The sequence below is a fragment of the Aegilops tauschii genome, chromosome 5 (genome assembly GCF_002575655.3).
Source record: "Aegilops tauschii subsp. strangulata cultivar AL8/78 chromosome 5, Aet v6.0, whole genome shotgun sequence".
Classification (NCBI taxonomy): domain Eukaryota; kingdom Viridiplantae; phylum Streptophyta; class Magnoliopsida; order Poales; family Poaceae; genus Aegilops; species Aegilops tauschii.
Window position 1 is genome coordinate 244,052,117 of NC_053039.3, and position 15,054 is coordinate 244,067,170.

Genomic DNA, 15,054 nt, shown 5'->3' on the forward strand with positions numbered 1-15,054 from the left:
GGTTGGTGAGGAGTTGGATGAGATTCATCATGTAATCAAAACTGTGCTTGATCCCTGGTATCCATTATATTCTGAGATTGATGTTGTTATGACTTTGCCATGCTTAATGCTTGTCACTTTGGGCCCGGTTGCCATGATTTCAGATCTGAACCGTTTATGTTATCACCATTATATCTATGTTCTAGATCCGATCTTGCGAGTCATATTCACCTATTACGTGTTATGATCCGTAAAGCCCAGTGTGACAGTAATTGGGATACTTTTCGGTGATGACCGTAGTTTGAGGAGTTCATGTATTCACTATGTGCTAATGCTTTGTTCCGGTTCTCTATTAAAAGGAGGCCTTAATATCCATTAGTTTCCTTATGGACCCCGTTGCCACAGGAGGGTAGGACAAAATATGTCATGCAAGTTCTTTCCGTAAGCACGTATGACTATTTACGGAATACATGCCTACATTATATTTATGAACTGGAGCTAGTTTTGTATCGCCCTAGGTTATAACTATCATATGATGAATATCATCCAATGAATCCACCGATCCAATGCCTACGAATTTCCTACATATTGTTCTTGCTAAGTTACTACTGCTGCTGTTACTGTTACACTTGCTACAAAATCATTGCTAGCATTGTTGCCGTTACTACTACTATTATCACTGGTATCAGAACTATCATACTACTTTGCTACTGATCACTTTGCTGCGGATATTCAATCTCCAGGTGTGGTTGAATTGACAACTCAGCTGGTAATACTTGCAAATATTCTTTGGCTCCCCTTGTGTCGAATCTATAAATTTGGGTTGAATACTCTACCCTCGAAAACTGTTGCGATCCCCTAAACTTGTGGGTTATCAACTATATTTGTTTGTTTTTAAATGTTATGCATGTTGCAGTAAACACACCTTTCCACTTCTTGTTTTGCTTAACTAGCGTGCTTAAACCTGCACACTGAAGCTATCATTTGGAGATTATGTTGTCTATCATGGATATATTTGGCTGATGTTTAGCCTGTTGTGCTTAACATGCCTTTAGATGTACTCACACATGACAATATTGGGAACATCTGTTGTTTTCCATCGAGGTTAGTTTCATAGCATTGCTTATACCATCGAGGTTAGTTTCATCGCATTACTTATATATACTCACTGTTCAGGATATCGGTAGCTGGTATCATATAGCCCGGAGCTGATAAGGGATTAATCGTCGAATCAGACATTTCACTGAATATATCTGTAACCCATTTATCGGTAGGTCAACTAGGGCCATATTTAATATATGTGAGATTACATAGCAACATGCATTGTACTGAATGACTAAATATGCAGTCCTAGGCTACATAGCAACGAGGAAGAGTGTTACCTTAATGTTCTGATGATATCTAGATATACATGTAATAAGATCTTATATAATGGGATGGAGGGAGTGTTGTACTACATCATTGTGCAATTGTTGTTTATCTTCTAATATTAACTTGGTGCTTTTAGGTACATTTGTCATTGCCAAAGATCCATGCTTCAACCCTTTCTGCGTATGGGGCAATGAGATATTCATGAACCAACATCAAGTGAGGAAAATGATAAAGATTGTTATTAAATGGGTCAAAAGATGTCAATCAAACTATTTGTTTACACTTTATGCAAGATAACAGTGAATTGCAGGATGGTAAGTACAAAATCTGTAGCCTTCTTTTTACTGTCATAATGAGTTGCGTTAGATGATGATGCCTGAATCTTTTCCTTTGCAGTGGTTCTGAAGCAGTTTACTCAAGTTACCTCTCAAACTACATGATTGGCGGCCAACCATCACAAGGGGTTGGACTAGAGTCGTGCGTGCCTTCTGCATGGAGGAGAGCACAATAGGGGCATTCCACTTCACCTTATTCAGCAACTAGAATGTCTCTCGCCTCTTTCTTTATCATTTTTAATAGTACAAGTATACAACCCTGGTTCATCATTCTTTATTTGGTGCTTATGTAATCTTTTTTTGATGTAATTCTTGAACATATGTATCTGTGCATCGAATAATGCATTGGTTGTTTGAACCTAATGAATATGAATAAAGCTATAGCCTACTTTCAAATACAAATTCGGTACAATTTTAAATATCAATAGTTAAATTAGGGTGAAATTACGCTATGCAGGTCATTATGGCGCACACGTCTATAAAGGACACTGTGTGTGGTATACATCATAATCCGACATGGTTCACGGAGAGGAAACATGTGTAACCATGCACACAATTGCCATTTGCAAAGCGTGTGTGATGTCAAACAATATCACAAACGGTGCGAGAAAACTAAATGTGTGTGATTGTCGCCTTATCGCACACGCTTTACAACCGTGAACTGTTTGTGATGTGGCGCGCATCGTAAACGTAGAGCCAGTTGGGTACGTGCCTGAAAAAATCTCGTGTCTGCAATGTGCCTGGCCTACGCCTTGTATAAGGTAAAACCACAGAAGTCCGATTGCGATGGTAATGCGAGCACAAACGAGTAGTAATGATGGAGCATTTGAGATAGGTGCAGGCATCTCATACGCTTTGTTCTGGAAAAAGTATGCATTCCTACTCCCTATTCCCGATAGTTTCTGGGTCATGTGGGAAGGACCCCCCTATCTCCCACACTCACTAGGCGACGGTTTAAAATGTTGTTGTGAAAAGGGATTAAAATCCGTTTGTATAGCAGCTCGCTGTACCAGTGACAAATCACAAGGAGGAACACTCGAGACAAGTCCGATCACACATCCACTAGATAGACAAACACATGAGTTCCACAAGCATACACAAACAATCCAAGAGAAAAGAGGAACAAGGTAAAGTTCATCCCAAATCCAAGAGGAAGTGGGGTCTTGATGGTAGATAGTTCTTCCTAAATCTCTAGGAGAGATAGGGGCTTGAATCCATGGCGGATCTTCCCTTGTGAGGGTCTTGAATTCACTTGGGATCTTTTCCAATGGAGGTCTTGGCCTCCAAAGATGGGGGGGGGGTAAAGGAGCAAAGATCTCTCTAGTTCTTCATCCATGCTTTGACAACCATTTTTTTGAAAATAAATGAAACCTTTATTCACTAGAAATAACCAGTACATCGTCCGTGAGAGTCATTATGATTTCATTTGAAGGCTCCTCAAACCAATCCGAGGTCACAGAAAATCTAGCTAATCTAGTGAGCTCATGAGCTACTTTATTTGCTTCTCTATTACAATGTTCAAATTTAGTACTAATGAAATCACAAGCATAATAAAAACAATCATCGAAAATTGTAGCTGCCGCGCCCGCCGACCGTCCTCTGTTCTGCATGGTATTAATCACCTCCAGATTGTCCAGGTTAATAATAAGGCGATTACATCCCGCCCTCTGGGCCAGTGTTAGACCAAATTTGAGAGTTGAAACTTCTGCCATCAAAACATCCACGCAATAGTCTGCTTTCCCATTGCCTCCTGCAATAAACCTACCTTTTTCATCTCTCAAAACCGCCCCCATCATGCCCTTAAGGAGGTCGTGGTAAAAACAAGCGTCAACATTAAGTTTCACAGATCCCATGGGAGGACAGGACCAACCCCCCATTTTCATAGAAGCCCTGGGGGATGATGCACTACCGAAAATTGATGAAAGGGAAAGAATCCCCATAGAAATCTGATGTGCATTCCGCGTTGCCTTCTTATGCACCAATTTTCGTTTTTCCCACCATAGATACCATGCTGAGACAACAATCATTTCTCATACATTGTAATGGCCCAAAATCAACAATTCTTGGTCCGGTAGAAGTAATAAATACTCCAACACCGCTTCTCCAGCATGATCTAACTTGCAGGCTTTATCAATAGTATCATCCAACCCAAGCCTTTTCTAGACCTCCTTTGCTTTTCTACAAAGGAAAAACATGTGCTTTGTATCTTCTAGGTCATCCGAGCATGTAGGACAAATGGGCGAGATCTTCATATGTCTATTTGCAAGCGTAACTCGGCATGGAAGTGTACCATGCAGCGTCACTTCTGTCGGGCAAGATAACTTCCATATCTTGTTCCAAACAGGGTTTACCGTGGTTCGTCCCATTCCATTAGAATGTCTTAATTTATTTCCATACTGATGTTCCCCCTCCCTAGAGTAGGCAGACCAAACCGAGAACATACCATTTTTCATATAGCTCCAAGCAATAAAATTTGACATGTCATATTGTGAGATTGGAATTGAAAGAATTCGTTGTACATCAATGGGCCACATAGTTTGTCTAATGAGATCTTCATCCCAACTGTTCGTAGTAGGGTCAATCAGGTCCCCCACCTTCGTTAACAAATGCCCCCCTTGGGTGTCACAATTTTCCTTGTGGCACAGTTTGGGATCCATACATCTTCCCAAATATTGATATTTTGACCATTCCCCACTCGCCAAATGTAGCTGCGTTTTAGGGACTCCGTCCCGGCCATTATACTTTGCCATGTAAATGAAGAGCCTTTTTTTAATTTGGTGTTCAACAAATCACCGCCAGGATAATACTTAGCCCTTAGGATTATAGCACACAAAGAGTCGGTTTTATCAATAAGACGCCATGCCTGCTTGGCAAGCAAAGCCAAGTTGAAGCAGTGAATATCACGAATCCCATTCCCCCTTGGTTTTTAGGTACACACATTTTCCACTAGGCCATCCAATGCACCCTCCTCTGGTTCTCCTCGTCTCCATATCAGAAATGCGCTATCGCGTCAATGATTCCTTTACAAATGCTTTTAGGAATTTTAAAAACCGACATTGCATAGGTGGGTGTGGCTTGGATAACAGCCTTGAGCAGGATCTCCTTCCCTCCGGCTGACATCCGTTTTTCCTTCCAACCACTAATTTTCTTCACAATTCGTTCAATCAGAAATTGGAAAAAGTGTGTTTTATCTAACCCCACATTTGTTGGCAACCCTAGATATTTATCACTGAGGGCCTGAGTCATAATGTTCAATGTTGTACACAATTGTTCTCTAATCTCCACCTTCGTGTTGGGGCTAAAGAAAATGTTGGACTTTTCCACACTTACCAACTGTCCCGATGCCGCACGGTATAAATCTAGCGTTGATTTCAGTAATTCGGCGCTATGTTGGTTTGCTTTCATGAGAATCAAAGAGTCATCCGCAAAGATGAGATTTGTGATAGGCGGGGCATCTCTACATACTTTAACTCCTGAGATATTTCCATTTTCCTCTGCATGTGTAAGTAAGGCATTCAACCCCTCTGTGCACAACAAGAATAGATAAGGTGATAATGGGTCTCCCTATCTCAACCCCCTTGTAGGGTTAAATTTTTTGCTTTCCTCGGAATTAATCCTTACTCTGTACTCAACAGTTGAGACACACTGCATGATAAAGTTCACCCAATATTGAAGGAAACCTAGTCTTAACATAATCTCCTTCAGAAAAGGCCATTCAACCCTGTCGTAAGCTTTGTGCATATCGAGTTTTATAGCACATAATCTCTCTCTACCTTCTCTTATGTTCTTGATTGTGTGAAAACACTCATAAGCCACTAAAATGTTATTCGTAATCAATATGCCAGGCATGAAGGCACTCTGAGTTGGACTAATGATTTCTGGTAGGAAAACCTTCAAACGGGAGGCCACCATTTTTGCAATTATTTTATATACCACATTGCATAAACTGATCGGCCTAAATTGGGTTACCTTTTCTGGTGTATTCACCTTTGGAATCATCATAATTGCAGTATCGTTCCAACCCGCTGAAATAGTACATGTATTGATTGCCTTCAAAACCTCCTCAATTAGATCATCCCCTAGCATGGGCCAAAACCTCTTATAGAAAATAGCATAAAATCCATCTGGCCTCGGAGCTTTTAAGTCCCCGATATCGAATAATGCCTTTCGAACATCTTCAGTAGTATAAGGGGCACAAAGAGCATTGTTCATTTCAGTCGTCACTCTCCTACGAACTAGGGGCAACACATCTTGATTCGGATACTGTACTGCCGATGTGAACAGCTATGAAAAATAATCAGTAATGTGATCCCTCAACTCCTTATCTTCCCTCTATATTCCCAACTCATCTAGGAGTTTCTTTATATTATTTCTTTTTTTCCTGGCTGTGGCTGCATTATGGAAGAAAGAGGTATTACGTTCCCCATGCATCAACCAATTAGCCCAACCTCTTTGTAACCAGAATATTTCCTCTTGATCCAACAGGTTCTTAATGAGTACGATAATTTCCTTCTGACGACCACATGATTCTATATTCTAAGGGCCACGCTTCAGTCTCTCTAACTCCTTTTTAATTTGTTTATTCTCCGCTTCGGGCCCTTAAGTATTTACCGATCCCAAGAATGTAAATCGGCATGCACAACTCTCGTTTGATCGGCAAGAGAAGGGCCAATCCCTGCTAGCTTTGCTTTCTCCCATGCAACATTAACAATCTCAGTGATCGTCTCTTCCTTTAACCACCCAGCTTTGAATTGTTTCCCATGCCCATCCGGTCTTCCGAAAATTTGGTCATCCAAATAATCCATATCCAGGACCAGCAGGCGGTGGTCAGAGTGAATATGCTCTTCGTTGATCACCGCCGCTCGGGGAAATTTATGGGCCCAACCAGTGTTGCAAAACGCCCGATCCAGGCACTCGCATACATCACCTCTTCTCCAAGTGAATGGGTCGCCAATATAACCCAAATCCTCCAGCCAACAATCCATGAGACATTCACGGAAATCTCTCGTCATTCCATTTGGTCTCGCATTACCGCCTTCTTTTTCCGACGGATATAAAATTTCATTAAAATCCCCCAATACCACCCAGGGGTGGTCGCCCTTATTGTTCAAGTTGTGAATGTCATCCCAAGATAATTTTCGTTCATTCCAGTTCGGATGACCATAAAAACCCGTGAACCGCCAGTGTATAACATCCTCATACATAAACAAAATATAAATAAAATGAGGCGATACGTAATTCAACTTATGATAAAACAAAACAAGGTCACCGGCTGTACCCTTAACAACCTTAATTCGCCCAAGGGGAGGGTATTTATGGTCTTGGGGGGGAGGTACATGGGCCGAAACCCTTGAATCTACGCATAGGCAGTACCGAATGTCCGGTGGCTATCGGACGCCCGGTCGCTCTGTGGTATCGGATGTCCGGTGGCTCACGGGGGACCGGACGTCTCATAGGCATCAGACTTTCGTTAATTTCTTCTTTGGACACTCTGGACAGTGGCACTGGATTTCCGGTCGCTCAGGACCTGCCGGATGTTCGCTACTTGTCGGATGTCCAGTCATTGTAGGTTTCATCTGCGACTGGTTCTTTCGGTCACTGGTCTTCCTTGCACCAGATGTCCGACAGATGATGTGGTTCAATGACTCCTCCTGTGTTACTTGCTCCGCTTACGCGCCGTCTTGTCCATTGCTCTTATAGCGTTTCCATGGTCGTTTTCTTGGTACCTAGGTACACATAGCATTTCTATTTGAGGTAGTAGCCATGTCTCGCATGTAGAGAAGTGAGAGTCGATAAGGAGCGATCTCACCTCATGTTCAATGGCGCGCACATGAGCTCTTTTTACAGGACCACCTGGTCCACCACAATGCGAGGAGGGGGACTTTTGCAGCTCTGTATAATTTCACTCTAGCAACGACCCACTCTAGCGGGGTTATGGGGCTATTTATAGTCGACACAATAGTCGCATACAAAGTTGTTATCATCTCAACAGCAGACGTCTTCCAGTCCAGTGTCGTCGACCTCATCTCTCTGGTAGTTTGGATGTCCACGATGACAAAGTTGTCGACCAAGGTCTAACCGATGAAGGAGAGGAGTTTGCATGAATGCTATTAATTAATCCATGATTTTCTAAATAAATTTTGTGTTCATCGTTGTTTGCATCATAGATACTCCCTCCGTTCCAGAATATAAGGTATATTGGTTTCCGTGCAAGTCAACCATTTGAAAGTTTGACCAAGATTATAGAACCAAATAGAAAGAATTGCAATACCTAATAGATAAAATATGAAACTACCTTTCATGATTGATCAAATTATATAAATTTCATATTGTGGATATTGATATATTTTTTAAAAAACTTGGTCAAACATGCACTCGTTTGACTTTTGAAAAAACAAATACACCTTATATAAAGGAACGGAGGGAGTATAACAGTATGTCTCTTGGCAACATTTATCAATATATTTTGTCAATTTACGGTACGAGCCCGCTCTCATTTCTGCTCTAAATCCATAATCTCATACGCATTCGAATCATTATACAATTATTATCTGCTTCGCTCTAAATCTGACTAATAAAGATGGTAAAGGATACAAAATGAGCTTCCCGTGACACGGAGTTTCTGCTCCCGGGCTTAACTGCACCCGCGTTGATGAAAAAAATCAAAACAAATAGTAGAAAAATTCAAAAAAAATCCATTTTTTCTGTGGTAGATAATTTGATGCGTGAGGTCTGCTCCAAATTTTAACTCATTTGGACATTTGAGCAGCTCTCGACAAAAAAGACAAAATCATGGTCTGTAAAAAAGTTTACTGTTCACACACTGTTCTGATCCGATTTGTCTTTTTTGCCGAGAGCTTCTCAGATGTCCAAATGAATTGAAATTTGAAGCGGACCTCACACATCAAATTATCTATCACACAATTTTTTTAGTTTTTTTGAATTTTTCTAGTATTTATTTTGGTTTTTTTACCGGGAGCAGATGAGTTTGGCGCTTCATGTGATCCTAATCTTATCGTTGTATTATTATGAACTGGTTATGAGCTTGGAGGGTGAATTTTACATTTGGAGTGGAGTTTGAGGACCAAATCGTATAAAGGCCATCGCGGCCTGCGGCTCAACGCGTTAAAACCCTAAAACCCAAACCTGCTCCTCCTCTCTTTCCCAGCGTCGCCTCCACATACTCCAGTCAACCAATTCGCTCCCGGCCACCACGGCAATGGCCATGGATTTGGACGAGCCGCTTGCCGCGGAGAAGGGCGAGGTGGCGCTGCAGCAGCTGCGGCGCGCCGACCCGTCCGTCTACCTCTCCCCGTCCGCGGACCTCGCCGCCGCCGCCCGGGCGGCTCTGAAGCACTTCCACTCGTCGCTCGCCGTTGTCTCCCCCGTGCAGCCGCCGCCCCTCCCCAACCTCCTCGCCGGCCCCAACTTCGACGCCGAGCAGATTTGGTCCCAGAGCGAGCTGCTCTCCCGCCCCCTCCTCCCCCACCTCCACCGCCAGCTCCGCCGCCTCGAGCACCAACCGCCTGCGCAGCCGTTGGCTACTCCTCCGCCGTCCAAGCCCTCTGAAGCCGTGGAGGGCCCGTCAGACGAGGAGGAGGATGGAGAGGGTGACGAATCGGAGGAGGAGGATGAGGGTGGCCTGGAGGACACGGATGACGAGTTGGAATCGGAGGAGGGGGAGGATGAAGAAACGGAGGAGCTAGGGGCGAAGAAAGGGAACGGGGTGGAGGACAGGTTCCTGAAGATGAAGGACCTGGAAAAGTTTATGGAGGAGGGGGAGGAGCAGGAGTACGGTGGGGGTTCCAAGGGAGGAGAGAAGAAGAAGGCAAGTGTGAACTTGATGGAGGACGATAGTGATGAGGAGGATGTGGATGAAGATGATGGGGGTGATGATGAAGATGACGATTTGGATGTAAGGAATTTGTACTGACACACTCTCTTTATATACATGGAATGATTGTTAGCTCTGATAGAATCTAAGATGTAGAACCGTAAGTAATTCAGCAAGGGAAGCCAAATTTTCTTCTGAATGTTCAATATAAATGACTTAACAGCTAGATCTAGTTCAGGAAATGCATTGCACGCATATGTTTATCGCTACTGCATAGACCAATGTGCTCCTTTTGACAGTTATAGTGTTATATATGCCACATTTTTATTAATGAAGCACATTAACCCAAATTCCTTTCTTCTTTAACTTGATTGGTGGCGCTATTAACTGTAGTTGGAAGATTTTGAGTCTGATGATGAAGAGGGTGTGGGGAAATCTGGCGGAGATATAAGGTAAGCATTTTATGCTAATCTCAAGTATGCTATTGTGGTGATTGTGAAAATGCAAATCAATTTGTATTATGCGCTCCTATATCTGTTAGTGTGCTACAGCACAGTTCATCAATCATGTGAAGATATGACAATAGAGCCATGTGGGATTTTAAAATTGCTTGAACAATGCTTCACAACTCTTTCCCAACTTGTAACACATAGAAAATAAATTGATCTATGGAACTTTTTAAAGGGTGGATAATTGGGAATTTCTCATGCATGATCTTTATGCACGTTCTACAAATTCCACACTGTTAATATACAAGATATCACTACATGAGACTTTTCTTTCTTTAGGTGAATAGAAGGGAAGGGAGCTACTTCCTTTCATTGACATAGGGGAGAAATTAAATATTAATACTTGTGTGGAGATGGACTCAATTATAGTAGAAAAGTAAATAATGAAAAAGAGCCCCGTTTGTACATAATTTGTTGATGAGAGGGGAAAAAAACTGGCCTATGAAAAATAAATTTAATGTACAGAAGCTTGCTGCCACCTGTACTGGAGATTTGAAGTAGTAATGTACCTTTGTGGGGTTGCAGTGAAACAAGTCTGAAAAGAACAGAAAAACATGATTTTGTGTACCACCTAGCATAGAAATTAACCAATGAAAAAGTTAGATTTCTCAGAACAACTTTCCTGCCACCTTTACCAAGACAGGGAAAAGGCTATTATCCAATTGCCAACCACCTCCATGAGGATTCAACAAAAAAAAAATTCACAGAAAAAGGTGTCACTACTCACTTCTACATAACATAGCAAGTTGATTTTACTGGAGAGAAAACCGAGTCGTACAACTTATTTGCTGGTGCAAATGTCCCTGTTGGACAGTCGGAAGCACCCATCTTTTGTAGTGCATGCATTACAGTCCTTTCCTATCCCACCTACATTTGCCCAGTAAAACCTCTACAATCGGGACATGTTCTTTTAATACCGAGCACATGTGCTCCCTTTTAAGTGCGTGTTTGAAGCTTCAAAAATTCAAAACGAATCTTACATGTACATGTCAGAGCGCACTATGTATCTTCAATGTTTTGTGAAGGCACCACTTGATTTGTGATCTGCATTAAAACGACGACAACAACAACAAAGCCTTTAGTACCAAACAATTTGGGGTAGGCTAACTAAAGCGACAAGAATGAGAGGCTAAAAAGCAGCTTTATCTGCTCTATTTTTTTGTTGCCCAGGCCGCAGAAATGAACCAAGTTTCCTCTCATGCTTCCAAATGTTTTAAACAATTCACGCGCATCGATATTGATTATTCTGTGCACTTGAAACAGTCTGAAGCTTGAGAAATAAAAGAAAATGCAGAATTGAAACTTGAAGTTATTCTATAATCTTCCTTAGGCTGTAGAATAATGTTATATATCCTGCATTTTGGTTGTCATGAATTTTGTGTTGTGCTTTTAACCAGCTAAGAGCGTCTTTTCAGGTATGAGGATTTTTTTGAGGAAAGCAGTAAGCAACAAGTCAAGAAGAGAAATGGTTTCACAAAGAAAGTCCACTTCAAGGATGAATTGCATGAAATGGAAGTGGATGACATTGAGAAGGATGATGTAAATGATGGTCCAGCATTAGAGGTACTCATTTCAGTTGAAATAAGTAATGCACATATACTTGTTTATCAACATGCTTTCCCTTCTATGCAGGATGAACAAGGTCTTTCAACTCATGAAAAGGGGCTCTTGAAGATGCGTAACCAAATAGACCTAATGGAGAAAGCTAGTCTTGAACCCAGTAAATGGATCATGCAGGGAGAGGTAGCTGATAGCATGTTTTGGAAATGAGACATATTTCTGACTCACAATATCGTGCTAGTAATAGTTAATTACCATTGCAATTGTGTCTTTCTAAACGAGTTCCTTTTGTAGGTTGATGCTTCCAGGAGGCCCAAAAATAGTGCCCTGGAAGTGGATCTTGATTTTGAGCATAATGTAAGACCTGCCCCAGTAATCACGGAGGAAGTCACAGCTTCTCTCGAAGAGATGATAAAGAAAAGAATTGCGGAGGTAATATTTTTCTGGATATGTCACTACGTTCGTAACTGGGTGAACACTCAACAGTAGTATACCGGGAAATAGTAGAGTGAAATTGTGAGGAGTTCTTTGGTTATTTCGTTTTGTATCTGTGACTGCTAGTAATATTGAGATAGCTTCTCTTGTTTCCTGATAGGGTCATTTTGATGATGTTGAAAAGCCTTCAACCTTGCCGTATAAAGTTCCAAAGCAGCAAAAGGAGATGGTATGGTTTTTGATCGGGTGCAATAACTGGAATTCTTTCATGATAACAGTATGATAATTTTGTGATTCACTATTGTTGCTATATTTCAACAGGATGAAAACAAGAGCAAAAAGGGTCTTGCTGAACAGTATGAGGTCTGTATTGTCTTACTATGATCTTATTTTAAATCCAAACGAGTTGGTAGATAGGACCAGTTTTAGTGTAGTTCATCCACTAACTGATTCTTTTGCTCTTCCAGGATGAGTTTAAGGAAAAAACTGGCATTGCACCTGCCACACTTGCTATTTCAGATGAACTGAAGAATGAGGTGAGCAATCAATTGTTTTTACTAGAAAACCTGAGTGACGTTGGATTTACCTATCATGATTACAGTTTTATTCTGCTTTTGTTGGTCTTAATTGTTGTGCAACATCTGATACATCATTTGTGTTGGATTGAAAGATAATGTCCGCTAAAGAGCAAATCTTGCATTGTCTTGTCAGTAAAGGCATGCCAGATGTTATTATATCCATCTAAATTAGCAAGCTTTCATGTTCCCTGCTTGTCCTGATGACTGTAGTGTCAATATATTCATCATCACTTTTTCGTGGTGCACAAGATGCTTGTCATATTACGAAGTACAATTTTAATACCGATGCTCAGTGATGGTTTATTGCCATGCGATGGATATGACGTTAGCTATTGGAATTTTTGGTGTTAGAAAAATACTCCATTTTGTAATGAATGAGAAGAAATGGATTGCTTCAGTCACTATATGCGTTACTTTAAGCATGCATATTGCGTAGGTCACACTTGATACTTTACAGTTATCTTTTTTTTTTTGAAGTGCCCTTACTACATTGGCCAACTTGATTTTATGCTTCTGTTTCCTGCAATCTTTCCACCGGTGCTGTGTGCATATGTTCTCTTTGTCTTTATGATGATATCAACTATAATTCTGGCTATGTGGATATTTTTGTGTTACCAAAGTGATACTTCCTGATTCTGACTAACTTCTTATTCAACTCAGGCAAATGATTTATTTAAGAGGATATGCTTGAAGTTGGATGCGCTCTCTCATTTCCACTTTGCCCCAAAGCCGGTATGTGATAGCTCTCTATTAGACAGCATCGTATAATACCTCAAGTTTGCAATTTTTGGTATGAAGGACAAGTGTTGTCTTTTCAGGTCATTGAGGATATGTCCATACAAGTTAATATACCTGCTCTAGCAATGGAAGAGGTACCACAATCATTGTTTTTCTCTTGTGAAGTTATTCTATTTGAGTATTTCATTCATGTAACGACTTGTCTTCCTTGGCAGGTTGCACCTGTAGCTGTTTCAGATGCCGCAATGCTCGCTCCCGAAGAAGTTTTTGAAGGGAAAGGGGATATTAAAGAAGACGTGGAGCTTACACAAGCTGAGCGCAAAAGAAGAAGAGCCAACAAGAAGAGGAGATATGCAGGTATTTTTTTTCTCTTTGGGGTTTCACTCGCCTCGACGGCTTTTGAAAAATCCTCCCAAGAAACAATGAATCCTGCTCTCTACTTCATCACCAGGGTAGTTCATGGTTGTATTCAGTTGTATTACTCCCTCCATTCCTAAATATAAGTCTTTCTAGAGATTTCACTATGGACTACATACGGATGTATATAGACGTAGTTTAGAGTGTAGATTCACTCATTTTACTCGGTATGTAGTCTCTTATTGGAATCTCTAAAAAGACTTGTAGTATTTAGGAACGGAGGGAGTAGTATATTGGAAGATTTGGAGCAGCGCAATCTCACACATGGACTGAATTGTGTTGGCAACATGACAAAAACCTGCTACTTTGCCATGCAGAATCGCACAAGGAGAGGCCAGCCAAGCTGCGGAAAGAGAACTCATCAAATATATAGGAAGCTGCTGCTTACATGCTATATGTATTGCAAACCTTTGGAGTTGGTTGGAGGGAGGACCGCCACCAACAGTGTAATGCCTTTCGTGATCTGATGCCTGGCCTGCAATTTCAAGGCTCTGATGTAGCCAGTTTTCGAGCTTTCATGCAGTGTAAAAGCATTTCCTTTTAGAATTTCTCACAGGGAGTGAGTGTCTTCTCGAGTAGAATAGAATTGAACTCTTGCGAGTATAAGAGTGTCATGTACTTCCTCCGTTCCGAAATATTTGTCTTTCTAGTCATTTCAAATGGATTACCACATACGGATGTATGTAGACATATTTTAGAGTGTAGATTCGCTCCTTTTGCTCCGTATGTAGTCACTTGTTGAAATATCTAGAAAGACAAATATTTAGGAACGGAGGGAGTACTAGATAATGCATCAGGGTGTCCTTCCGGCACTCGAAGCCGAATTCAACCCAGAAACTGAGCAAGGTGGTACAAAGTTTACCATATTCGAATACAGTTTGACCATGTTGTACCTACATAGGTAAAATTTTGAGATTGAGGCCGTTTTGTACTATTGAGCGCGGGAGCATCATCATCATAGTTGCCTGCACCCTCCCCCCCCCCCCCCCCCCCCCCCCCGCGTCTGGTTCTTTCTACTCCCGGATATGTTCCTGTTGCACTAGTTATTGTAAGTTTGCAACCATTTGCTTAGTTCAAGTCCAACGGGCGCCCATTTTTTCCGTTTGGATAGGGCAATGGGGCGGCGGTCGGCCGTCTTTCTAGATGCGCTGCCGTTGGGCGCATCTAATCCGGCATGGCTGTCTGGAGCCTCTATGTATACATTTTTTTTTGCCATTGGAATACATTTTTTTATTTCGTTCAACAACATTTTGATATATTAGAGTACACAATTCATCAATTCTTCACTAGGGAAGTGA

At 41.5% G+C, this 15,054-nt stretch overlaps 1 protein-coding gene across 1 annotated transcript; it reads left to right on the forward strand.

Annotated features, from left to right (window-relative positions):
* The first annotated feature begins 8,825 nt into the window (after nt 1-8,825).
* LOC109775328 (M phase phosphoprotein 10) lies at nt 8,826-14,460 on the forward strand. Its single transcript, XM_020334080.4, has 12 exons — nt 8,826-9,600; nt 9,913-9,971; nt 11,444-11,591; nt 11,661-11,771; nt 11,883-12,020; nt 12,184-12,252; nt 12,345-12,386; nt 12,491-12,559; nt 13,262-13,333; nt 13,420-13,473; nt 13,555-13,696; nt 14,074-14,460. The coding sequence occupies exons 1-12, from the start codon at nt 8,905-8,907 to the stop codon at nt 14,127-14,129; spliced, it is 1,656 nt and encodes a 551-aa protein (XP_020189669.1). The 5' UTR covers nt 8,826-8,904; the 3' UTR covers nt 14,130-14,460.
* The last annotated feature ends 594 nt before the right edge of the window (nt 14,461-15,054 follow it).

Bases quoted from the DNA above. Each gene is read 5' to 3' on its own strand.
- LOC109775328 (XM_020334080.4), top strand. From the start codon at position 8,905: ATGGCCATGGATTTGGACGAGCCGCTTGCCGCGGAGAAGGGCGAGGTG. The intron at 9,601-9,912 runs GTAAGGAATTTG...TATTAACTGTAG, and splicing joins ATGAAGATGACGATTTGGAT to TTGGAAGATTTTGAGTCTGA. The intron at 12,253-12,344 runs GTATGGTTTTTG...ATATTTCAACAG, and splicing joins CAAAGCAGCAAAAGGAGATG to GATGAAAACAAGAGCAAAAA.